Below are 25,194 nucleotides of genomic sequence, written 5' to 3' on the forward strand. Positions count from 1 at the left end.
TTTGTAGTGGGTCAGTTTGAATATTCCCTTCCTTTGTTAAGTATTCTGAACCACACTGATGGGCCATCTGGAGCTTTAATCATTTTTGTTCAGCTCGACAAAACTGACAAGTCTGAAGGGAGCCGTTTTAAGTTGACAACACCTTACTTTGAGGCGGTAATTATATTATCTGACTCATGCGGTGGTGAAACAGTGTGTATTGTTTGCTTTTTGTGTTGGGGCTTTTACTTTGTCGATTAATGAGCGTCGCGAGGTGCGATTCTCATATATCCAAGGGGTAACAAGATTTCTCAAGCAGACACAGCTTGGTACTCTGTTCAGCCAGAGGCATCATGTTTTCGGGTTGTCCGTCCATCCCATTCTTGTGAACGCAAGGTCAAGGTGAAGGTCACTGTCACAGAGCATGTTTTGGGCCATAACTCACAATTCATATGCAAATGATGACAAAATTTCATACAAATGTCCACCAGGAGAAAATGATGAAGTAATGACATTTTATATCCATAAAGTCAAAGGCCAACTTTACTGTGTCATCATAATGTGCTGCAAATTAAAACCTTTTATTAAATTCCTTCAAAGTTGTCTGACTTGATTGACCTTCTCCTTCACAACCTGTCTTTCTGTTCTTTCTATACCACTTTCTATACCCGTGTCTATTATTCTCTCTTTCTTTCGCCTTTTTGTCTTTTTGCCCTAATCTCTTTGTTCCCTGCACTTTTGTTTTTCTTTGCTCTCCTCTCATTTGAGAATCATTAAAATCAATGGGACAAAATGGAAGAGTGAACCTTTCTGTCAAGGCTGAGCGAGGCAGTTAAAGAAGGGCACCCACCCCTGAACTCACCTCCCTACGCAACTAATTGCCTATAATTACAATGACGACTGCCACAGAATGCAAATCAGCCGAAATCCAAACGCCTAAGCCGCACTGTAGATCTGCTTCATGTCAGCGTGTGACTGTGCTCTGTAAAGTAGTGAACACAATAGCATCAATAACAGTACAAACACTGCAGTGTTAAAAATGATGGCCCTGCTTGAGCTGTAATTGCCTGCATCATATCGATCATTCACTTGAATATCACTTGTGTTAAGGAATCTTTTGCAATTACATGAGAAGGAAGTTGCTGTTGAGAGTTGTTGTTATCTGCTGATTTTTTATTTTATTTTTTTTCTTGACCCTCAGGAGGAATATTTGAATCCATTGAGAGTGGCCCTTCCGGAGCAGAGGAACTAGCCTTTAAATTTGCCTTGAACACAATCAACAGGAACCGCACCTTGCTCCCCAACACCACACTGACCTATGACATCCAGAGAATAAACATCTTCGACAGCTTTGAGGCCTCCAGGAAAGGTGAGTCAGGATGTATGATGGAGACATTTGAGACATCGTCTCGTTTTGTTTGTAATTAGTCAAAGAAATGTACTCAGTCTATATAAGAATCTGTCAAAAAATCCAAAAGAGATTGCAGAAAAGACACTGAGGTTAATTTAGTACTGTTGTCTGGAATTGTTTATCTCCTGAACTTGAAACAAGATGCAACTGATACCCAGAAAGAAATAAAACCATATAAACTTAAATATACCATATAAACTCACAGTGTTCATGAAAACAAGAGTATCAGTTGAGTTGTGGTCATTGTCAAACATCTGTTTTGGGTTCCTGTTTGGTTGTTTCTTGGGGTGACATGGGCAGATACTGAAGAGTAAGAATTTAGAAACAGAAATGAAAAATTAAATGACTATCTCGCTCCCCTACCAGCATGTGATCAGCTCTCCCTCGGGGTGGCGGCCATTTTTGGCCCCTCACACAGCTCGTCGGCCAATGCCGTCCAGTCGATCTGCAATGCTCTGGGAGTGCCCCACATCCAGACCAAGTGGAAGCATCAAGTGTCAGACAACAGGGACTCGTACTATGTCAGCCTGTACCCCGACTTCTCCTCCCTCAGCAGAGCCATCCTCGACCTGGTGCACTTCTTCAAGTGGAGAACGGTCACTGTGGTCTATGACGACAGCACAGGTACAGGTACAGTTGGTGTCTGTCTTCAACCTCCAGTGGTGCGTCTGTTTTTTGTGATGATGAATGTGACACTGTTTAAAAACTGTCCAGAAAAAAGAAAGAGGTTCCAGGCAAAGTACAAAAAGCAGCACTGCTGCTCAGAGTTCAGTGAGTGCTTTGTAACCTGTCAAGTTAATTCAGAAATCAATAGTTTACTGTTCTGCCTCAGTCCTCCAGGTGCTGCCCATGTCAGTCTTCCAGGAGAGTGAGCAGCAGCATAGAAAAAAAGAGAACCACATTACCCAGAATGACCCAATGTCTCTTCAGATTAATGCGATGCAGAATTGTAGTATGTGGGGGCTGACAACAGCCATTAATAACACACAGAGACACTTGATCTCTGAGGGTGGCTATCAAATGTGTCTGTGAGCCATTTTGTCTATCCTGTGACTTTGTGGAGTGGCTCATAATATGCATTTTAAAAGACACGTCGTATTTTAGCTGGAGTGCAGTGATATTTTTATGAGGTAAAATCTAACCGCTCCATAGAAGATAACAATATTCAAATGCTTATTCGCAATTTACGAGCTATTTGGCATGATGTGGTTGACAACTTAATGTAAGTAAATTAGACAGAGTTGAGAGGAGGTTTAAATTTTGGACAGGTTGCATAATGAATTCACTCCCTACTCTGTGAAAATGAATATTGTCTTGTAGTTGACATTCTAAATTGTGCCTCTAAATAGAAATTTAAACCCTTTTCTGCTCCTTTTATCAACCAATAGTGTCTTAAATATATTAGTTTTACTGCTATTTTGCTTCCTCCAGGATCACTACTTTTACCTCTATTACATACATTTCAGTAAACAGTCAGTCCTGCAGCATGCTAGAGCCTGTACATTAACCTCGGATGATATCCCAATGACTCGTCCCACTTGCCACATTATTCTGACTCATCTCCTTGACCTCTCTTCACTTCCTGCCTCGGAGCTCAGTATGTTAACACCCTCATTCTCCAGCAAACTGCCCCAGTGAGATGCCAAAAGGTGACCTCTCGCCTCTCTCTCTGTCAGATAGGAGCAGCTTGGGCCTACTCTGTGGAGCATTTCTGCTGTAGCACACCTGACGCCCTGAAAAGTGTGACAGCTGCGTAGCCGCATTGCATCCCCCCACCGCTTCCACCCGGTCCCAGGCAGTAATCACACAGTTTCATGCTCCAGGGCCTCACGCTGCTGATTGGAGCCTATCTGACGGCTGGCAGGAAAAACTATCGGAGGGGATAAAATATTCACACACAGCCGTTAGAAGATCCAGGGGGAAAGTCTGAAGGCATTAGCCAGAGCCCAAAAACATCTACGCTGACAGTGTTACCCAAACGTTGAGCTCCTTTGACAGATTTTTTTTTCTTGCTTAACACCTCCCAAAGTGTCAGTACGAACAAAAACAGGAAGACACAGACATGCCCTAGAGTAGGGATCTATTGGGATTTCCAGAGGAAAGCTCTAGGAGGTTCAGTATTCCTCCCTACAATGGTGCTTTTCACAACAAGACCTGCATGTTCCTATTTCACACCAATCTTTCCATAGGCCTTAGGGAGACCCAACCCCACTCACAGTAACACCATTAAACTGCTCACACAGCACTTCATTTCAAAATAAAAAATAGGCTGAGCTATCTTAAAGTGGTTCCACGAAAAAAAAAAAATCCTATCTCTCTCCAGTTCCCTCTCAAACTATCCTCGCTGCTCCATCCATTTTTATACCCATGACAAGTAATCATCTCTCCCATCAATCCAGCCTCTTTCATCCCTGGACTCTGAAGTTCTTTACTGAGGGAGAAACTCATTGTAATCTCATCACAGTATCTCCCGGAGAGCTTTCTACCTGAGCGTGTGGTCGAGAAATGAAAGGTGAAGATTGTAGCTCAATATGCGACGGCGGCGTCGGGCTCCCTAGGGGCAAGTACAAGCTGGGCAAACAGAGCCGCTCTCATCAGAGCACATCTGAAGTGTGTGTGAGAGAGAGACAGGAGAGACCGGATTGACCATGGCTTTCCATCAGGATAAAATTGAACCTATTCCTGTATGGTGTCATGGAAGACGAGAGCGAATCATCATTTGAGAGCCTTCTGTGGGAATGGAAGTTTCTGTAGGAGGGTGCAGATCGAGGTTCTTTCTATTTTGTGCTTTTGGTATAAAAGAGTGCAATGTGCTGGCTCGGTGTTAAATTCTCTTGATAGGTGTGTAGCAGTCTGTTTGCTTGCCAGGCATGAGTAGGAGGATCAATAGACTGTGGATTAGGAAGGCATGCATATGAGCCTTTTTCTGCTGAGAAAACCTGAATCCAGTTGTTTTTTGTGGCCTCCTCAGCATCAGAGATACTTCAAAATGGCGGCAGATCAAACACACTATGTTGCTACATCTTTAAAATTCATTTTTCACGCTATATGTATCCTCTTTGTCTGCAGGTCTCATTCGACTGCAAGAGCTGATCAAGGCACCGTCACGATACAACATTCGTTTGAAGATCCGACAGCTGCCCACAGAGACCAAGGACGCCAAGCCACTTCTGAAGGAGATGAAGAAAGCAAAGGAGTTCCATGTCATCTTTGATTGTGGTCATGAGATGGCTGCCTGGATCTTAAAACAGGTACGAACCCACCTTAATGAGCCATAATAGATAGTTAGCTTCACTGCAAAACCAAAATCTGGGAGACTATTTATGGAGCCTCAGAGTGTTTTTAATGCCTCTAGGTTTTCGATTGTTGGTCAGCAAATTGAAGACATTTTTAGACTAAATTAAAAAAATTGATAGTGACGCTAAATATTAGTTGCACCCCATTCACCTTTAAGTTGTAAGTTGTCATGTATGTAAAAAGTAATAGAAGTTAAGTCGATGGAACAGTCTATGTTTGTGAATAAGATGAGTAATGTTATCATATTGTGTCCTGAATTTAATTAAAAGTGAATTAACTGCAGTCCCAAAATTTACATAATTTCCCCTTTATAGAAACACAGACTCAGTACTCAGTATATAGACTCACAGTTCATTCATTATGTATATGTACTAAAACAATAAGCTCATATGTGCTTCCTTTATTGCTCTGTCTCTCTTTAAGCACTGATCCAAATGATTCGGATACCTACTTTCTGCTCTGTGCATCTTTAATCTCTTTGTAGAATATTAGATCTCTGCTACTGACCCGTCATAATGGATGCTCTCCATTGCACAATAAAGGTTTTTTAATTAGAAAGTCTAATTCTGCTCACAGGCATGTTAAATTCATTTAACAGAGGCACATTATTTATGAGAACTGTGGGGGTTCTTATTGAATTGAAGTCTTCTCACGAGCACATTGCACTGTTTGAATTCTCTGTACAGCTGTGTGTCTACGGGAAGCAACAAGAACGATTATTTATTGATGACGAATACTTGTTAGGCACAACAACAACAACAAAAATACTGTATGTCAACAGCTCAATTCAGTGTGCTTTCTAACACATTCATAAGGACCACTGGCTTAAAGTTGGTGTGTACTTCACATTCCTTGTATTCCTTGTGACTGCGCACAGTGTTTTCTTGACTATAAAGAGCCTCAGTGGTGTGCTCACAGAAAAAAAACAAGAAATTTGGGAAGTTTTTATGTTTTTTTCCTCTATCACATTGAGAGGGAGCTGTGAAATAAACCAAGTCATATCAGTACAAACAACACATTATGTGTGAAAAGTATCTAATAAGAAATTCTGTTATTAAAACAGGTAAAGAAGCTTTAGATGTGTTATTTGAATTTCTCTTTTAAGGGTTGGTCTGGCTATGGACAGAAGATTAGTTAAGACATTACTGCTTGTGTGCTTCTCAATTTTAAGTGTGACATTAATCCAGTAAATCAGTAAATCAATTAATCATCTTCACCAAATCAGAATGCTCTGTATATTCTCTTTAAATATAAATCTCCATTCTAAGCTGCCTTCCTTACCAGGGAAGAGGTGTCAACTTCAGAGTAACTACTCAGATTAAATAAAAGTTAAATGAGGAATTAAAATGAATAGAGTAATAAGCTCATTAAGCTATTAATCTTTGGTTTTTAGTTACTACATGCTTTTCTTCCCTCCCTGTAGGCCCTGGCCATGGGTATGATGACAGAGTACTATCATTATATTTTTACTACCCTGGTAAGTACACTGGCTCTTCTTTTATGTTGAAAAAAAAAATGCAGTTATATATACATTGTTTATTATATTTTTTTACAGCTCTATCTGCCTGAAAATGTGTGTAGTTTGAACAGTTTTCTGTTTCTGGGCTCATTGCAGTGCAAACACTCACCTGTTTTTGCTTGTTGCAAGACAAAATTCATCCATCTGTCTGAGTGTCTGATAGCAGTTTTTCTTCTCTGAGAACAAAATTAAATATAACTCAACCAGGAGCCAGTCAAAGAAAAACATCCTATTATTTTCATTTTGAATAAAGCATTTTGAACCCAAACTACAACCCGAGAAATAGAAATAGATGGCCTTGAAAAGCTGACTCATTGTCATGTAGTTGATTATAAATATACTATTTGCATTTGAAGTATCGGTTGGAAAAGTTTGACTTCTGTTTATTTTCTAAATTCTGCACCAACCTTTTCACCCCGCCTGGCTGTCCACAACCCTGAGTGTAGGAAACAAAAGCAGTTGGATATATTTTATTCTGACTCTCTGGCAGCGATTGAAGTTCTCCAAAGTTCTTTGATCTAGCCACTACAAAGATTGCTACGCTCCAGAGGAAAAGCAGCACATCTTCGCTGAGCTCAGAGAACAGAAGACTGAGAGCTCAGATAATAGCCCTGAGCAGATGAGACTGTCACCCATTTGGTCCATTATGGGTCTAACAAACAAATGGCATGCTGTGTTGTTTGGAGCACAATTGCAAAGGCTGAGGGAAAGGTTGGAGAAAACTGACCTGAAAAAGACATTTACCAGTGCACAGGACATGCAGTTATCCCTAGTGCATTCACATAAGAACAGGCTAGATGAAAGGGGAGCGTGTGACAGCAGGTATGTCATTGGGAAAGGAAAGAGAATAGTGATTAGAGGCGTGTTTCAGCCGCATGCTGCTGCTGCTGCTTGTCGAGGTGGAAACATGCCTACTTTAACATCAGCCAGTGTTTGGCAGGTTGGAGGCCACTGTGCTGGCCAAAACTGCTGTATACTGGTACCAAGCCATCCATGCTGCTTTCGGAATAGGACAGCAAACATTGACCATGGCACCCCCATTCTGCGTCCATCACCTGCTGTTGCTCTGTCAACTGTGTTGTTGCGTCCCAGAGACATCTGCCTGGTTAGCTGCCAGACATGCTGTATGCAGGACAATTGGGTTGTCCTTTCACTTCCACATGATAGATGGCAGTCCACCAACAGCCTGCCTGTAACCTTGAAAGCCTTGCCTTAATCAAGGCTACTGCCTCAGCATGAGATAAAATAACTCCTGAAATACCTTCAACTGCACTCTTCAGTTCTCACTTCTTTTGCTAGAACTGCCCCTCAAATAACCATTGTTAATTATTTTTAATAATTAAGAAAATAAGCAGGCTACAACCAAAGATGAAAAATGAATTATTTTTGCTGATCAAACACACCGAGACTTTCATCTTTATTCTTCTAGGACCTTTTTGCCCTGGATATGGAACCGTATCGTTACAGTGGAGTCAACATGACGGGGTTCCGCATCCTCAACACAGAAAACTCTCAGGTGTCGTCAATCATCGAGAAGTGGTCAATGGAGCGGCTACAAGCCCCGCCTAAACCGGACTCAGGCCTGCTGGATGGATTCATGACGGTAGGCTTAAATCTTTTTATGCTGCTTATGTGATGCACATTTTATGCTGTGCATGCAAAAACAGGCTTGTAGCTGTACTTCATGCCTGTGTTTCCAAGTGGTCAAATCAATTGGAAGCTAAACGTAACATAACAGAACCTTTGGGGATATTATGCTTTAGGTGCCTGTGTTTGTATAAAAAGATCTTAGGAAGCTAAATAGGATGGAGGATTAAATAAATCAGTGTTTTGAAATGTACAATAGGCTTAGAGGAGACTGGGTGAGCACCAGTTGTCAATCACAAGTTCCGTGGTCCAGGGCTTTTGGGGTGAGCAGGAGAGCAGCTTGAACGCCCTCTGTGTGGAGCTTTTGGGTTGGTGCTCCTGGGTCTAAATGCTCAGTAATGAGCCGGTGTGAATGGTAATAGCCGTTTATCTGCCCTCCTGCCTCTCACAACCCTCCACTGGGAGCATGGCCAAAATATGACAATCTGTCAGTGTTCATGCAGAGAGAGGGAGCAAATTGGATGGAAATTATGGCCTTGGTTTTTTAGGATGCCATCCAAAAAAGCATGGGATAAGGTGATTTGAAAGTGAAAACGCGAATGGAGCTCGTCATGGACATTCAAGGTCCCTCTCTGTGTCTCTTGTTGTCAACAGTCAGTTTACCTCCCTTCCCTCACAACACCTTCCTTGCAGAAAAACACTTTTTTTTTCTTCTTTCAGACGGCCTTTCTTTCTTCTTGGCAGATTTAAGATCTGCTATCAGAAATCTGTGTAATGGAAGAAGTGTCTGTACATCAAAGAATTAAAGACAAGCCCTCAAATTAGGTGCGATGCGTGATGCCTGTTATTCAGACTATGTATCACAATCACAACCTTACACACAATCAAGTATGAAATAATAAATGTGTTTTAACTTTACTTTCCTATATAAAGCCATGTAAATATACCACTGTTTGTCACAGACATGGAGCACACGCTGCTGTAAATATAGAAATATCATATTTTATTTCCCCCAAGCCCTAGTATGTGCATCCGTTTTCCCGTGTGGCACTCGAGTACAGAAAAACAACCAAAGCAGTTGTGTATGCAAAAAGATTAATGCAATGCACAGAGAGGTTAAATCACTTGATTTTTTTTTTTTTTCCTGCACCGGAAATTAATGGATATTAGTGGAGAATGTTGAATTGATTAATTAGCATTGCATGAATCATTTTGTCAGATCCTATACTACATATTGACATATCTCATTGGACTAGAACCACCGTTAAATAATAAATAATACGTCCAAAGCCTCATGCAAGCTTGATAAAGTACTTCATTAGAGTGCTCTATTTATAAATCCTGGCTCTGATGTATTTTGTTCTTTAGTGTTCCACCCTGAGAGGATTCTTTATAATGAGTGAATGAAGAGATAGCATCATGAATATACAGTTTATAAAAATATTGTCATTTTGATGGTGTAATAAAGACATAATCGAGAAACAGCTCTGCTGGTGTTCAGAAAATAGCCTCTGCCTACATTATAAATGCATGGGTTAAAATAACATTTGGTTTCTCTGCGACTCACACGTGTTTAATTAATTTGTAGATTTGCCTGACATTTATGCTACGGCGCTCTGGGCAGAGAAGCCACCTTGAAGGGTATCATTAAATTAAATAGTGGGAGGGCTGCAGCAGCCAATGTGTGACCAGTGTGTGACCTTCCACCCCCGACCCTCCATCCAGTCTTTTATTTCCTCTCTCTCATACCTTGTCATTCTCTGCAACACAGAAACCTTGCTGGGCTCTGGGCTTGTTTGTGCTCGGTGGCCAGGCAACAGTTGTGTAGCGATGGTTACCAGGACAACGCCGTCCGTGTCACCTTGTGATTTCATGAGGGATTGATTGACTGAGATGGGGGGAGGAAGAGGAGGAGGAGGAGGAGGAAGAATGTGCAGTAGGTAAAATGGTGGTGGCTGGAGGGGGGTTGATGATGAGTTGGAGGAATAGGAGAACGGGCAGGAAAGATGGGGGTGGGGATGTTACTATCATTGAGAGGTGCATGTGATGTTTTCTCACACCACTAGGTTTGCATTAATGCAGGGTAGTGTATAATCACAGTGACACTCTGTGCCTTGGGTGAGGCCGAGTGTTGTCTCAGGGAAGGATGCATAATGAGAAGTCCCTCCTCGGCCAAGGCAGACTTGCAGACACAAACACACTCGGCCTCTGCCTCTTAACTGTGTTTGTCAGAGGTATCTCTGACACGAACGATGCATAATAAGAGCGGGGATGCTAATTAGTCCAGTTCATTTGTGTGTGGTGATATTGTCTGCTTCATCATGTGTCGACTCTTTATCCCTGGAGTAATTTATAACTCAAACTTTCTATCTTTGTGCAAATTAGCAACAGTTCGAGACAGTTCGAGACCTTCAGCCTGTGTATTAGTAGAAAGAGAGATTACATGTTTTCGTATCTAATCTGATCATAATTTTGTCCCATCTGTGTATAATTATTGCCTGCAGCTAATGAGATATTTGGTTCTAATGCTTTGTTGTAATTTGAATTCTTTTAAATCCCCATTCACAGAAGTAAGTATATACTTGGATTTAATTGAGGAAAATAAAAACAGTTTCCCAGTTGTGTGCCTCGCTGAAGCTTTAGGCCTAAATATTTTCAACATCAGCATCATTTCATTTATGTCTAAATTTCATTGAGCTATAATTACCACAACAGAGGACTGGATGTTCTCCAGTGTCATCAACACAATTGAAAATTCTGGTGTAATAGCTCATAATAATGACTCTTTTATTAATAGAGAACAGTTGTTTGGGTAATGTGTATGACATGATTGGACCGCTCCTTTAGTTCACATGGGACAGAATAAAAAACATGCTAGACTAACGCAGGCTAAATTAACTGGAAAAACAACGAAGACACACACAGATGCTTATCATATTTCCAAACCAGCAAAGAAACGTGAGCAAATGTGACTATGTTTTTTTTTTCCTTTCCATCAGCAGCTATTGCAAAGATATCCTTGAGCAAGAAACTTAACTTCAAATCAGCACAGGAACATGCATGCTCAGCAAACTTTCGCAGGATACAGTAAATAATTGCTAATGACAATGATTTAAAAAAAACAACAACACAGCATTTGCCCCTAACACAGGACTGTAAATTGCTTTTTCTCTTTCTCCTAAAAAGCTGTACAGTCATAAAAGAACTGTGTTTGGCTGCACACAGTAAAGGAAAGTTAGCCCTGGTGACATAAGATGAAAGAGAAGTGAAATTTTTTTTCCATTCTTATAATTTTAAGATTTCCATTATATAATGCTTATATAAGGCTATTTATGCTGCCGTTTCTTCAGCAGTAGCTATTCAGTGTGTTTACGTTTTGTAACTGCATCCCTGTATAGTTGTTAATGGCAGTCCGCCGTTACCCCACGGGATACAAATTACATCCCCACACACAAGAGATGCAATGATGCATGCGCAGATTGAGTTCCATTTCACCACATTTGCAGCATTAAAGCTGTGACTTGTAGCATGAAACAGTTTCCTCCCCTGTTAATTTTGACACATTTCCCTACTCAAAACAAACTCTGTACCTGCAGCCTGTGTCTGTATGTGAGAGCTCCGTAGAACCCGCAGATTTATCGGCAATTTGTGAGTGACAGTCATTTGGCGCTGCCACCATTTGCAGTCTGCGTGTAAACGGTACTTGCAAATTGCTTTTGTGAAATGGGCCCCTGGATGTTATGCTGGAAACAAAATCCAAAGAATGCCTGTATTTTATATAATGTGAAAGACAACATTTGATCATAAGTTTGATCGACTTCTTCCTTAGACTTCTGTATTCAGAAAGTTTCTGTTCTTCTTTCACTTAATGACAGAGGTGTGTTCACTTCCCCCAGTGGTCGTTTGGAACTGAAATGAGCTAGTGCGACTGTGGGAACTGTTTCATTGCAATGTACTTGTTATATTAGCGGGTTTTAATTTGATGTTTTGACTTTGATGACCCATTTGTTTACATTTGTATTGCAGATTGTACCTTTTAAAATAATTTTAGTGCAGTAAGTTACATCTGAATACATAATAAGTATACTTAGGAAGAACTACAGTAAGAATACTTCTGTTTGGGCTTGAATTAGGGCTACTGTGAGAAGAGAATGAAAAAGAACGGGAAAACAGGAGGAAGCAGGTTTGCTGAGAAATGCACAGGGGGAGAGAACAGACACCTTGCTGCATTAACAAGGCCTGCTGGGAGTGGAGTGGGAGCCGCCCACACAGTGAGAGCAGGATGGAGGAACCTGCTAGCTGGCAGCTACACTCTGGTTGGAGGATGTTTTACCAGGCATGTTTACATACAAGCGTGTGTTTGTATTGTACTGTATGTAAGTGTGAAACACGCTGAGCACACGCTGTCAGATGTCTGATTCAGTTCCCCACGTTTAGAGGCTCCGCTGAAGGGGGTAACTTGGCTCTGGTTTGGCATCGCCTGTGGGTTTATTGTAGGGTCCAAATGAGAGACCAAATGAGGGTCCTCAGTATGAGTGTTGAGCCAAATTTGGTGCTCTCCAATCAATATACTATGGAATTGAGGGCACTGTAATTTTGCCTGATATGAATCACTGCACAAAATAAACTTAAGCGCAAATTAGATTCAGCATTTGGGGAATCCTTTTATTTGTTCAAAACTGACTTCAGTCTTTACCCTGCAGCTTAAATAAGCTCTACAGTACACTGGATGTGCTCACACTAAATATCCATACATAGTAGTTTTGTGGAGCAGATTCTATTTCAGCAGCCAACCGATACATCAGCATGACTGATATTATTAGCCAGTTTTAGCTTTTCTCAGATATATTAGATTCAACATACTGGATATGTCAGCCAATTAGTTACAAGGAATTGAAGTACAGAAATGCCCAAAAATATGTTTAGAAACTGTTCCCATAGCATACTTTGTCTTCTAGAGAGCACTTACAAATTATTTTTCAACTTAAACACATTCCTCCCATTTACGGGCTACTTATCACAAAATTGTTTGCTGTGTGTATGTTTAATGTTCAGTGTCTGCCTTTATATTATAGGGATTTTTTTGTCAAATATTTACTATATATTGGTATATGTCAGGTTCCAATTAGGTGTCATTGCAACCTGCTAGCCAGTACTTTGACAACCACTTTTTTTTTTTGCTGCTTCACAGGATATAAGTGTTGTTTCGTTGCTGTATTTGATATAGGACGGACAGAGCTCACAGAATGAGCTCCACACAGATTCACAGGTTGGTTGCGTCCATTACAGCAATGTGATCTCACTCCCTCTGATCCCAGTTGGCAGAGGAGAGAGCCTTTTAAAGACAGCAACTGTGGAGAGCAGACACTCGATGCCCTGTGCCGGGCACCACCAGCTGGGCTTGGCACAGCATCAACATTATTAGCACCAGTGCTCCCTTGGTCCATAGAAGCCTTTTGTGAGTGAGAACAGGCAAAGGGAGAGGAGGAATTTAAAAGGAGAGATGTATTATCTGTTTTTCCTTTGATTTTGCTTCCTCTAATACATTTTACCATAATGTCTTTTATTTATTGTCTTTACATGTTAATAAACTAAACTAAAAAAGGAAAGAAAAGGAATTTAGTACATTAGAAATGGGTTAAAACAACAAAGTACCAGCAAACACATTCCCTGGCAATATCCTCCTACAAATTACATACTGTACCAAGCACGCATTTGTAAGACAGACATTCCTCGACAGTATAATTCAAGTCGGCGCCTACTGATGTTATATAGGACAATAAAAGCCTGTGCAATCAGGGGACTACAGCCATCATCAGCTCACTATCATACAATCAGCCCCTGGAGACTGGTGCAGGCAGCGGGAGCTGTGTGTGTCATGGTCACACTCATGCTCAGGCATATTGGCTGGCCTTGGGATCTCTTGGCAAGCTGTCATCCTTTGAGAGGCTGGTCCTTCCACCTACACATATACTGTACAGAATGTATAGAGAACAAACATATATGTGATGTTAATGTAACCAGGTGGAAGTATTGTACTTTTTACACTACATTTGTTTGTGCAGTTATACTTACTAGTTACCTGCATGTAAAGATATAAACCTAAAATGAATATGAAAGATGATTAAACTATAAAGCAGTATATTAAATAGTTAAAATTAGCCACACCATTAGACCAGCCGCTTAGCCACTTACACATTAATGCATCAGTAATAATTACCCAATGGTCATGCATGCAAAAGCACATGGAAAACAAGGGGGAATTCATGCTGTAGTGTTGAACCATTATTGCAGTTAAAAAAATAATGTGTTGGTGAATAATTAGTGCATATTCTCATGAAATAACAGCACACAATAAACAAAAGATGTCCCTCATACACATTTTTTTTAAATTGATAGCATCATTCTACCCAGGTATTCTGAAGAGACCCCTGCAAAATGCCCACTGTTTAGCAGCAACCCAGATGTAATTAACACTGCCTGTGTTGTTTACACTATAAATCAAGTGTGGACTCCCTCCATACTGCCTGCATCCTCTCCACCAGATGGTAGCGAAATGCGAAGGACTGTTTAGCCCTCCAACAAACTCTCCTCTCCTCCTCCACTCTGTAGAGTCCGGTTCTAACTGGTGGTTGTTGCTGATGAAGCCTAGCTCTTATGTGAGTCACCATTTAATCACAACCCATGTCTTGGCTTGTTTTCAAGCGGTTCAAATAGTAAAAGCTTTGTCACTGCGGAAATTTTGGACACTGTAACTGAGGAACTAAGGGGAGGAAAAACCTGTGGAGTGGATAACTACTAGCCTTTTTAGCTGAACCTGGCTGGAAGCTGATTAAATATGAGGAAAGGCCATCATGTTAAACAGCCACTTAATCAGATGTAAGTTAGGCAGCGTGGTGCTAATTAGGGTGGGCTCTGAAGTGGACAGTGCTGTCAACAGCATGCTGTTGCCTGAAGGGTCTGGTGGGACACCACTGCTCTGAGGATTCACAGTCTCTAGTTTGGCACATGTCATATTGGTATGTGCAGTCACTTACAGTAACAATCTGTGACATTTTTAGCCACACTAGCAGCATAGCTCTGGGGATGTCTGTCTGTCAGCTGGTCAGCCACTTTGGTCCAGATTGAAATATCTCAACAACTATCGGAGGGTTTGTAGTCAACTTTTGAGCGCATATTCATGGTCTCCAGAGGATGAAGCCTACTGACTTTGGTGATCCCCTGACTTTTCATCTAACAGCAGGTCAGATTTTGAATCTGTTAGCAAATGTTAGCATGCTAAAACTAAGATGGTTAACACGGTAAACATTATGCTAAACATCAGCATGTTAGCATGAGGATGTTATCATTTAGTTCAAAGCACCACTGTTCCGCCAGCATGGCTGTAGACAGTGGTTTGTTTAGAGCAAAAGGAAAATGAGGTAGGTAGTTAGCATGAGCAGTCTGTGCTTGTTTGAACTGCTTTATCCATTTAGCGACGTAAACAAATTGTTTGTTTTCCAAGTTTCATAAGGTCACTATGTGTTTCCCCCATTCTGCCAGTTTTTCCAAGTTCAAATACATTTTCTGAGAATTACAGAGAAAACGATAAGGTTATGATGATGTGAAAAGTTGTTCTCGAAACAATAACATTACTTAGAGATTGATAAAAAGGACAAAGTAAGGTCAGAATGGAGGCTTTTCAACATTAAAACATCTGTCAGTATTTGATAAGACTTTAAAAACACAACATCAATACAGAATAAATATACTATATATAGACATACATCAAACAGACTTCTGCTTGCTCTCTCATCACTCCCACAGGACCCTCTCTTCTAAACCAAAATTCTCTGCAGTGTAGTTCTTTATCCCCCTTTAAAGTGCACTTAAATGTACAATAAAGCCATGAATGTGCTTCCACATAAATCCATGAATCAATGGATCCGTTACCCAGGGGTCCTCGCTGGAGGAAGCCAGTCTTACTTCCCTGTGACAAAAACCTCATTTAAAAAAAAATGCAACAAGGCTGCTGTGTTGCCTCAGCATGTGGAAATGCAATGTGAGAAAGGGATTAAACCTCCAACGCACAAAAGAAAAAGAGGAAAAATGACAGTGACGGCAAGCGCAAAGCCACCCAATATACCCACACTGCAATGTGCACGCTTGGCTCAGTGAAATACTGGAGAGAGCAACCGGGGAAGGCGGAGGCAAGACACTGAAAGAAAGACAAAAGGAATGAAGGGAGGGAGAGATAGATGTGAAGGCAGGAGGGACTGAGGAGGGACTGGGGCAGAATATAGGCGGTCAGAAAGAAAGAAAGACAGACAGAGAGAGAGATGACACCAGAGGGCTTTTTTTCCCCAGCAAAATTATCTGACACTGCCTCCTCTCCCTTCTCTGCTAGCAAGCCTGAAACAGCCATAATACACCCCATAAATCACATGTGTCACATTTCAGTGTTTTTCGACTCTCGTCTTTTCATTTTTGTACTGGAGTGAAACTTTTTCAACGCTCTGATTCAGTTTCATTGCCCAGGGTCTAATGTAACGCACCAGTGCCAGAAATACATGGTCACATCTTACAATACAATTCAGTTAATACAGAGGTAAAAGTTTCATCTTAAATTGCTGAATAAATAGAGGCAAAGAGGAACAAAAGTACACAACTAATACAAAGGAAATGAAAGCAGCAAAAACATAAAACTGAGGCATCAGAAATTATAACATCTGTAAACTGTATGCGGGAAATGACTAACCTGGTTCTGTCCGCAGGTAAACAAAATCTGCCTAAAAGCATCTCTAAAAATCACAAACCAACAAATTATATCTCTGTGCTTAACCTGCACAAAAGCCAAAGTGTAGAAAATACAGTTTGTCCGGCACTTAACCCCCAGCAAATCCACAATGTGTCGTTTTTTTGTTTTCTCTGAACAGAGGCAGGCTATCTGTTTCTCCCTGTTTCCCATCGTTATGCTATGCTATGCTATGCTATGTTAAACTAAGCTAAGCTAACTGGCTTCTGGCTCCAGCTTCAAATCGAAAAGACAGACAAGACAATGGTATTGTTCTTTTCATCTGACTCTCAAAAATAGAGTGAATAAGCGTTTTTTGAGGCAGTTTTTTTTTTTTTGCTGAAGTTAAAATTCTTCACTAATTATGTACAGACATTTCCCACCAGTGTCCATGTCCCTCATGAGAATTTCATCCTGGCAGATAAAACAAATACAGTGAGTCACTCAGTGGGGGTGGTATCTTGATTAAAGTCGAAATTATAATTTAATGGTGCTTTTTTTTAATGTAAGACTCTGCTTGACTAGTGAAGATTTAATTGCTAAAAATCATAAAGTTTAGAAATGCTGCACTTTAGCTGACAGCAGAATTTGTGACTGTGGTACTCGCACCGGCTGTGCAGTGAAGCAGCACAAATACATATAAACTATGGAATGAAATGAATAATTACCTCCATCTTCTATCAAATCATCAAACCCCATGGGTCTGTCTGTGATCTGAGGGCAGAGTGACTTCAAGCTCAGAGAAAACAATGAGCTTCTCTCTCTCCCGCTGACATTGTGACTCTGATGCTGATGGCAATGCTACCAGTGTGTGTGTGTGTGTGTGTGTGTGTGTGTGTGCGCGTGCATATATCTGCATGAGTTACTGTGTGTGTGTGTTGTTGTTGCTCTGTGCCTGGCAGCTGCAACCCAGCGATGCATGGTGAATAACAGGTCAGTGCTAATCTCATTAAGGCTAATCAGATGTATGTGATATGTATAAACACTGGAGTTCTACTGTACACAAGCAGCCTCAGTACACGTCCATCACCAGATGGGTAATAATATGTGTTTGTGTGTGTGTGGTAAGAGGAATGCTGGGGAAAAGATGAGTGATTGAGAAGAGGTGAGAAGAGAAAGAGAGATGTCGTTTTTCAGGGTGCTACATTATCAGAGGAATTATGGAATTATGCGCAGGTGGAGAGCTGGTGTGAATACTGATGCGGTGAAAATGAATATATTTGTGTAAACACACATAGACATACACACACAGCAGCCAGCTCAGTAGAGTTTGCAGTTCACCTGTTCTAAATGAGGAAACTGCATGCAACTACGACAAATGAGGCATGCCTCTGGGAAGCCTGCAAGTTGCGGTTTGTCACTGTGTCTGAGTGTGTGTTCGTGTTTTTGTGTGTGCGGCTTACACACATCTTGCTAATTGGTTCCTGCATGTGTGTTAATATTTGTATGTTCCGCACGTATCAAGTTTATGAGAGAGAGAAAATGCATGAAGATGAACTAACACATCAAGGGCTGGAAAAGAAGAAATAAGGTGTGGGAAAATGCGAGTCATTAAATGAAGGAAAGGGGTATCTAGACTGGTACATTTATTGAAGCAGAAGGGGATTGTGTGATTTCAGATAGTTATGTGGGTGTATGAGCGGGAGAGAGGAACAGACAGAAAGAGATGAGAAAGACAAGACAACAAAGGTTTTGGGCATCTTGTTTGAAACCTTCTCCCCTCTCTGTCTGAGTGTCCCAGGGGTTCTAGATTGGTTTCACTTAAAGCACTTAAAATACCCCACAGGACCTTTTGCTTGGCTCTGAAATAAATATCAAGATCACTCTTGGATTATTTTTAAATTGAATGCAATCTGCCAGAGCTGTGAGCCACCATTTCACATACACCCCCCCCCCCCCCCCCCCCACCCTTGATCTCTCCTTCTTCCACTTGATGCCTGCCTCTTTTTGTTTCCATCACAAAGGGATTTTCAGGAATTGTTCTACTCCAAAGGCAAGTAGGAAAAAGATCTTTGCCACATAAATCATTTGAGCCAGGCAATATTTGATATATCACGGCAATCAAAAGTTAAAAGACGAGGGGAATATTTCCAGGAATGGTTGTTACGTTGGAGAAGTTAACAGAATGACATAAATCATTCAAATAAAGAGGCTGATGGGGGATTCAGTGGGGTATTTTGGCCGTGGAGTGCAAACACAGTATGTGTTTATACTGTACAGCGTTTAATAAACTCCTGTTCTCAAATAAACTGATATCATCTTGTAGCCAAATCAAACTTTATGCCACAATAAACAGATTCCTGTCTCTAATGTTGCCCATTTAAAAAAAGAAAGACTCTTACACTTCTGCTGATGAAGCATGTGTATATTATCAGTATAAAACTGTCAGTGTATCATGTTATAAGGTTTTTTAAGTCTTCATTTTGAAACAGGATACTGCATGCATACTGTATATGATTCACCATAAAGTCTGTCTCAGTTACAAAACTCATTTAAGCATATTAAGTGCTTGCTTATCACTGTCCTGAGCCGCTCAATCTTTCTTTGCAATTATAAGTTTATTCTACAAAGAACTGCACACTAAAATTAATTAAATCTCACATTTATTCAGATCTTTCTTTTCCTCAAACCATGTGAAATATTTGCCACAGGATGAGATAACCCCACTTGTTTCCAGTGATTCTATAATAGGGTTTAATTTTCTGCAAAGTATTAATATCTTGAAACAAAACAAACAGAAAATATATTCATGGAAAACAAATGAAACTGTCTCACCTCTGGCTGATTTCTGTTGTGTTTTGATGCAAAACCCAACTTAAAGAGTACTGGAATAAACAATTTGATATGGATACTGGCTTTGTGCTGCATATAGTTTAGGGAAAAACACAACGGTTCAACACCCTTAATTTCTTGGAGTCAAATATACGAGGTAACATCTGTTAAGCTTTTATGAAATGAATTATCAGCCTTTTGTCATACATCAAGGCTGTGCTAAAATAGCCCAGCTGTATTTTATGCTAGGGCATAATTCAGTATAAAAGGAAAAACAAAAATAAACTTCCAAGCAGTACTTAAAGACTGTGTCTGTTTTTAGCAAACAAGCTGTCAGATTGTTTTTTTTTTCTTTCTCCAGAAGTGTTTTTTCAAAGAATATATTTATAGCTATAACGATTTATTGGAGGACACAGTGCATACTGTAGTTTGACCCAACTGAATGAAAGTTTTTAGTTGGAAGAACAGGAATGTGAGATTAATTGATTTTGGATGAAAAATGTCAAGGTTGTTGGAGGAACATGAAAAGGTCACAAGCAAAACCAAAGTGAAGAGATATGTATGAAGAGTATTAAAAAAAAAAAAAAAAGATTATCTGAAGCAGAGGGGTTTTTTTGTATTTCATGAATTCAACCATGCCACAGCCAAACTGAAATCGATCAAAAATGAATTTGTTCAATAAATGACTTCAAAATGTATCATGTACTTTTGAAATGGAATGCAGTCGACTGAAACTGAATGTGATTGTTACAACTTTTCTGAATTCAGACTGAGCTGTTTTTTGAAAATGCATCCGGAGAAAAAGCTAGATTCAATCCAACAGCAGCCTGTGTCTTTGTACATAGTTGGTAACACAATAATTGGATGATTGGGCATGATGAACTCTCCCTTCAGTGGAGAGAAATAGTGTTTGGATATTGGCTGTGTATAAAAATCCTCCTCACTGTTCAAGAAATAGATTAGTGGAATGGCAGACTCTTTTCCTAATCAGCGTTTGCCATGAACACAACCACACACACACACACACACACACACTGCTGGCACTGGGAAAGCAGATATGGCACTAGCTATTCCCTTTCCCAGGGAAGCAGTGGGGATGAAAGAGTGCAGAGATTGGTCTCCCATCCTCTGATCTGCTGCTGCCTTTGACATCAGCAGCCACCAACTCCAAAAGCACAGGAGAACTGGGCGACAAGCTAAAAACTGACAATCTGCCCACCACTGCAACCACACACAAACTCCCTTGCATCCTCTCTATCTTGAATCCCCCCCTCCCGCTGTTGGGCGTAAGATTTATTTCTTTAATTGGCCTGCCACTATAAATAATGTTTGAATAAATTGTACATGAAGCATAATTTTTGCCCCTCCCAGACCCTTAATGCATTCCTTTTCTCCCATGTGGATGGCATGGATGCTTCACTGCGCCTATAGAGACAACATAGGGAACTGATATGACCTAAGCAGAGGCTCAGTGGCCTCCCGCTTTGCGCAGAGCTGTACCGAAGCCCGGTTCATTCTCTTTGACAGCCAGTGCAGCCACAAAGACCCTATAGCTGCGGATACTTTGTGGGCTCAAAGTCATTTTTCACGAGTCCCTCGCAGGTTGGTTATCCAGGACTTGTCAAATAAGACCACCACTGTGTATTTCACCCTGTGTGTGACCGTGGAAAGAGGATCTGAGCTGAGCTGTAATGTGTTGATCTAGGGAAATGTGGAGTGTCTCAAACTGTGTGGACAGACAGCATGACAGGAATTCATGTGTGGCAAGGCAGAGCGGTGAAGATAAATCTCAGCATGTCAGCCTGTGAAATTTGGGCTTGAGCATTTACTCCTTATGATGACTTATTATCAGGGTTGTATGGACGACCATTCACCATGTATCCCAGCTGTGCTTTCTGTGTGCATTTAGCATGTTACACCAAGTGGGCCAGTCAGAGGCGTCCCATCTGCACTGGTGCCTATTTTGCGTTCCCTCTCTCTGGGGAACAGGCACACCCATCAGGAGCCATTAGTCTTCACACTGACAGGCTGGCCTTCCGCTGAGAGACTATCCCTTGCGGAGCTTTCTCATTGTCTCAGACAGTGGTCGGGTATTTTTTACTAACAGGCTGAGACACTGTGCCATTTGTGCAGGGCATTTACTGCTGGCATTACTCCTAATTTATGTTCTCTTGTCCCGACTAAAGAGGAAAGCAAGTCACCCGAGACTTCACACAGTTTCTTACGTTCCTCCACAGGTGAACAAATGGACGGATTAAAGGTCGCGTGGACAAATGTATTGACAGGTGTTATAAAAATGACTAATAACATTACCTTGCTGTTTGCAGACGGATGCAGCGCTGATGTATGACGCTGTGCATGTGGTGGCGGTGGCAGTGCAGCAATCGCAGCAGATCACTGTCAGCTCTCTGCAGTGCAATCGCCACAAGCCGTGGCGCTTCGGCGGGCGTTTCATCAGCCTCATCAAAGAGGTACAAGCCCATCACAAATATCAATGTGCACTCTGTCTTGACCTCTGACCTTTGGAATCTGCTGAGCCCTGGAGCTCTGTCGTGTTGTATTGATCAGTGCTGTCATGTGTTTGCATGCATTTCCTTTGTAAATCACTGAAAAGATTTCATTGAACTTTATTGCACATTATGAGTGTGGTTTTCAGAGCAAGCATTTCTTCTGTGGTAGAAAACTGTGATTATGTTGAAACTCATATACACATCCTAAACAAGTTTATTGCCCGATCTCAACACTCTTCATCAAATTGCAGTCTAAATAACCACTGCATTATCCACAGTAACTACATGTTTTATGTGATCTTTCATTCTCTTTCTCCTGCTTTTTCTCCTTGCATATCTCCACTCGTGTTTATATCAAAGCCACTGCGTGTCTTCTTAACTCTAGTCAGGGTCAGCCATTTGCTTTGTTCTACAAAGCTCTCTGGATGGTATCATTTCAGGTAATTTTCAGAATGAGCCATTGTGGTAGCTGGCGCTTCCTCTCCCTCCTGTGTCTGCTGTCGCTCTCCATGCCTGTCTGTTCCTCCAATGGCTTTGAAGTTAAACTTCAAGCACAATGAACCACATGCATAATGAAGTCTTACCTGTCAAACTTGCTTCTATTCTTGCTGCTTTATTGTTTCTTGTTATGTTGTTGCGATAGACAGTGAGGAGAGAGCCAGCCGGAATTCATAATTGGAAAGAAAAAGTTTTATGGCTAGAGGTTGGATTGATATTGTTTAGAAAGACGATACCTTAAGGTTAATGGAATGACTGTGCTGAGAGCTGAGGACTTTAGTTTATTGTGCTGCATATTGCTATCTGTAGGCTCACTGGGATGGTTTGACAGGACGTGTTCTCTTCAACAAGACCAATGGGCTGAGAACAGATTTCGACCTGGATGTCATCAGTCTGAAGGAGGAGGGGCTGGAAAAGGTATGTCATTCATTGCTGTTGTTGATGCTGCACAGCTTCTGAGTCTTAAACCACAACAGTTGGCCTGGATGCTTTACAGCGTTCTATTTTTTTATTCCGTCGACAAGACAAGGTGATATAAACTTGACACTAAATTGTTTCAACAGATTGGAACATGGGATCCTCCCAGCGGTCTGAACATGACAGAAACTCACAAAAGCAAGACATCCAACATCACAGACTCTCTGGCTAATAAATCCCTGCGTGTATCCACCATACTGGTAGACACAGCCAAATGAAAACACAAGCAGCATGCACACAGTCAACAAATACAGAAAAGAACTATACACTGTATCTAATAAAAAAACAACAGATTTCTGCACTTCTACATCAGCTTGTTTTTCCCTGTACAGGAGGAGCCATATGTAATGTTTAAGAAGTCTGACAAGCCTCTGTATGGGAACGACCGTTTTGAGGGCTACTGTATTGACCTGCTGCGGGAGCTGTCTGCCATCCTGGGTTTCCGCTATGAGGTGCGATTAGTAGAAGATGGGAAGTACGGTGCGCTGGACGAGAGCACAGGCCAATGGAACGGCATGGTGCGAGAGCTCATGGACCATGTGAGTCAACAAACACCAATGATTCTCATAATAAACAACAGACAAAGAAAGGTAAATGAAAAGAGAGCCATCTATAGAATCACAAAAGTCTTGAGTCAAATATTTAGGGAAAAATACACTAATACCAGCACATGGATGAGTAAGTTATGTCTTGAAGGTGTTATGCAAAAATACTTCAGCGCAAGCGCTCAGCACCAAAGCAGACTAATCTTACATTGGAGGGGACAGAGGGTTAATTTGTCACAGATGAATCTAATCCCAAGATTGTTGCCTCAGTGACTCACCTTTGAAACCACATAAGAAGGATCAAACATATAACCTGTAATTTCCTGAAAAAACTCAGCCTCCTACCTGCTAATCTAGCTGAACTAATGACCCTGGCTATTTTCTCTCCTCTGTTGTGGCTCTTCCTCCTGTATATATTGACCAGACCAGCTGTCGACAGAAGTCAGATGTTAAATCGATTGGTTGTATTTCGTTGGTGGGGTCTTAAACACCACCACCCCCCACCCAACCACCCACATGCCCCTGTGTTTTCTCATTGCAGAAAGCAGACCTGGCAGTGGCTCCTCTTGCCATCACCTATGTCAGAGAGAAGGTCATCGACTTCTCCAAGCCATTCATGACGCTGGGGATAAGTATCCTGTACCGCAAGCCCAACGGCACCAACCCCGGGGTCTTTTCCTTCCTCAACCCCCTCTCACCCGATATCTGGATGTATATTCTGCTGGCTTGCTTGGGTGTCAGTTGTGTGCTGTTTGTCATAGCCAGGTAACATGTCAACCCTCCCTTTCCCTTCCCCCATCCTGCTCCTTCCCCCCTCCACTTTCTTCTTACCTACCTGTTTGCCTGCTTTCACTAACATAGCAGTTGCTCCCTCCGGGCTTGAAGAGAGTAATTCATTCACTGAAAATCATCATGCTGTGACTGGTGGAAAAAAAAAAACACTCCTGCAAAAGGCAACTCATGCTTCTTTATTCTTAGATGGCTTCAGTGATGTAGATATGGTCTACAACAAAAGAATATCAAATCTGCACCGAATATGTTGCCATAAAGGGCCATAGCAGTGTTTTTGCATGTTTGCTTATTCTTTACAATACTGTTAATCAACTTTATCATTGCCTAAAACATACAAATGTAAGCATAGACTGTTTTAAACGTGTTTAAAAGTTGACTGCAAAACAGCAAATCTCAGATTTTGCTTAGAAAATGTTTTCAAAAAGAATACGTTATTTTAGCTTCATTAACGTGCAATCATAACAGAGTTTTGAGGAACAGAAAACAGCAAATGAGCTAAAGCAATTAGGAAAAACACTGGCATGAGTCTTTAAAATCAGTTGATGCCTCACACTATTCCAGGCGTATTTCTACAAGCATCAGCAACTGTAAAACCAGCTAACCCGTTTTATACCCCTAAATCAGCTGTAAGAAATGTCCATGTGCAATGGTGACATTGTATAGGTACAGTTCTTACAATATCTTGATGAACCCACCCCCACTAAAAACGATGCATGAGCGATATAGAAAGATGTGTGTAAACCCAAGGGCTCCTCTTCTTCTCCTTTGATCCTGAGACGTTTGGGTTTAATGCACATTTCATCAAATGTTACCGGCAGAATGATCACATGAGAGGAAAGCAGCAACTGTCACCTAAGTTAGCTCAGAATATGCAAATTATACCCATAGCCCTTTGTTTCCACGGTTTGTCAGGGTAAGTGATTAGCATGCAATTATATTGATATTCTTCTGGTTGTAATGAAATGGCCTTGGTACTTTCATTAAATTATAATGCTCTTGTCTGTGTGCATGCTTTGTGCCTTTCTGCACACCAT

At 41.1% G+C, this 25,194-nt stretch overlaps 1 protein-coding gene across 1 annotated transcript in view; it reads left to right on the forward strand.

Moving 5' to 3' along the window:
* Positions 1 to 25,194, forward strand: part of LOC121199381 (glutamate receptor ionotropic, kainate 2-like) — a 54,083-nt gene that overhangs the window by 16,724 nt on the left and 12,165 nt on the right. Inside the window, exons 2-11 of the mRNA XM_041064004.1 lie at positions 1,181 to 1,348; positions 1,757 to 2,014; positions 4,460 to 4,641; positions 6,111 to 6,164; positions 7,636 to 7,809; positions 21,666 to 21,809; positions 22,656 to 22,763; positions 22,910 to 23,023; positions 23,156 to 23,362; positions 23,910 to 24,133. Of these exons, the coding sequence (XP_040919938.1) occupies positions 1,181 to 1,348; positions 1,757 to 2,014; positions 4,460 to 4,641; positions 6,111 to 6,164; positions 7,636 to 7,809; positions 21,666 to 21,809; positions 22,656 to 22,763; positions 22,910 to 23,023; positions 23,156 to 23,362; positions 23,910 to 24,133 (1,633 nt within the window). The remainder of the gene's footprint in view (positions 1 to 1,180; positions 1,349 to 1,756; positions 2,015 to 4,459; positions 4,642 to 6,110; positions 6,165 to 7,635; positions 7,810 to 21,665; positions 21,810 to 22,655; positions 22,764 to 22,909; positions 23,024 to 23,155; positions 23,363 to 23,909; positions 24,134 to 25,194) is intronic.

Source organism: Toxotes jaculatrix, chromosome 19 (assembly GCF_017976425.1).
Source record: "Toxotes jaculatrix isolate fToxJac2 chromosome 19, fToxJac2.pri, whole genome shotgun sequence".
In the NCBI taxonomy this organism is placed as follows: Eukaryota; Metazoa; Chordata; class Actinopteri; family Toxotidae; genus Toxotes; species Toxotes jaculatrix.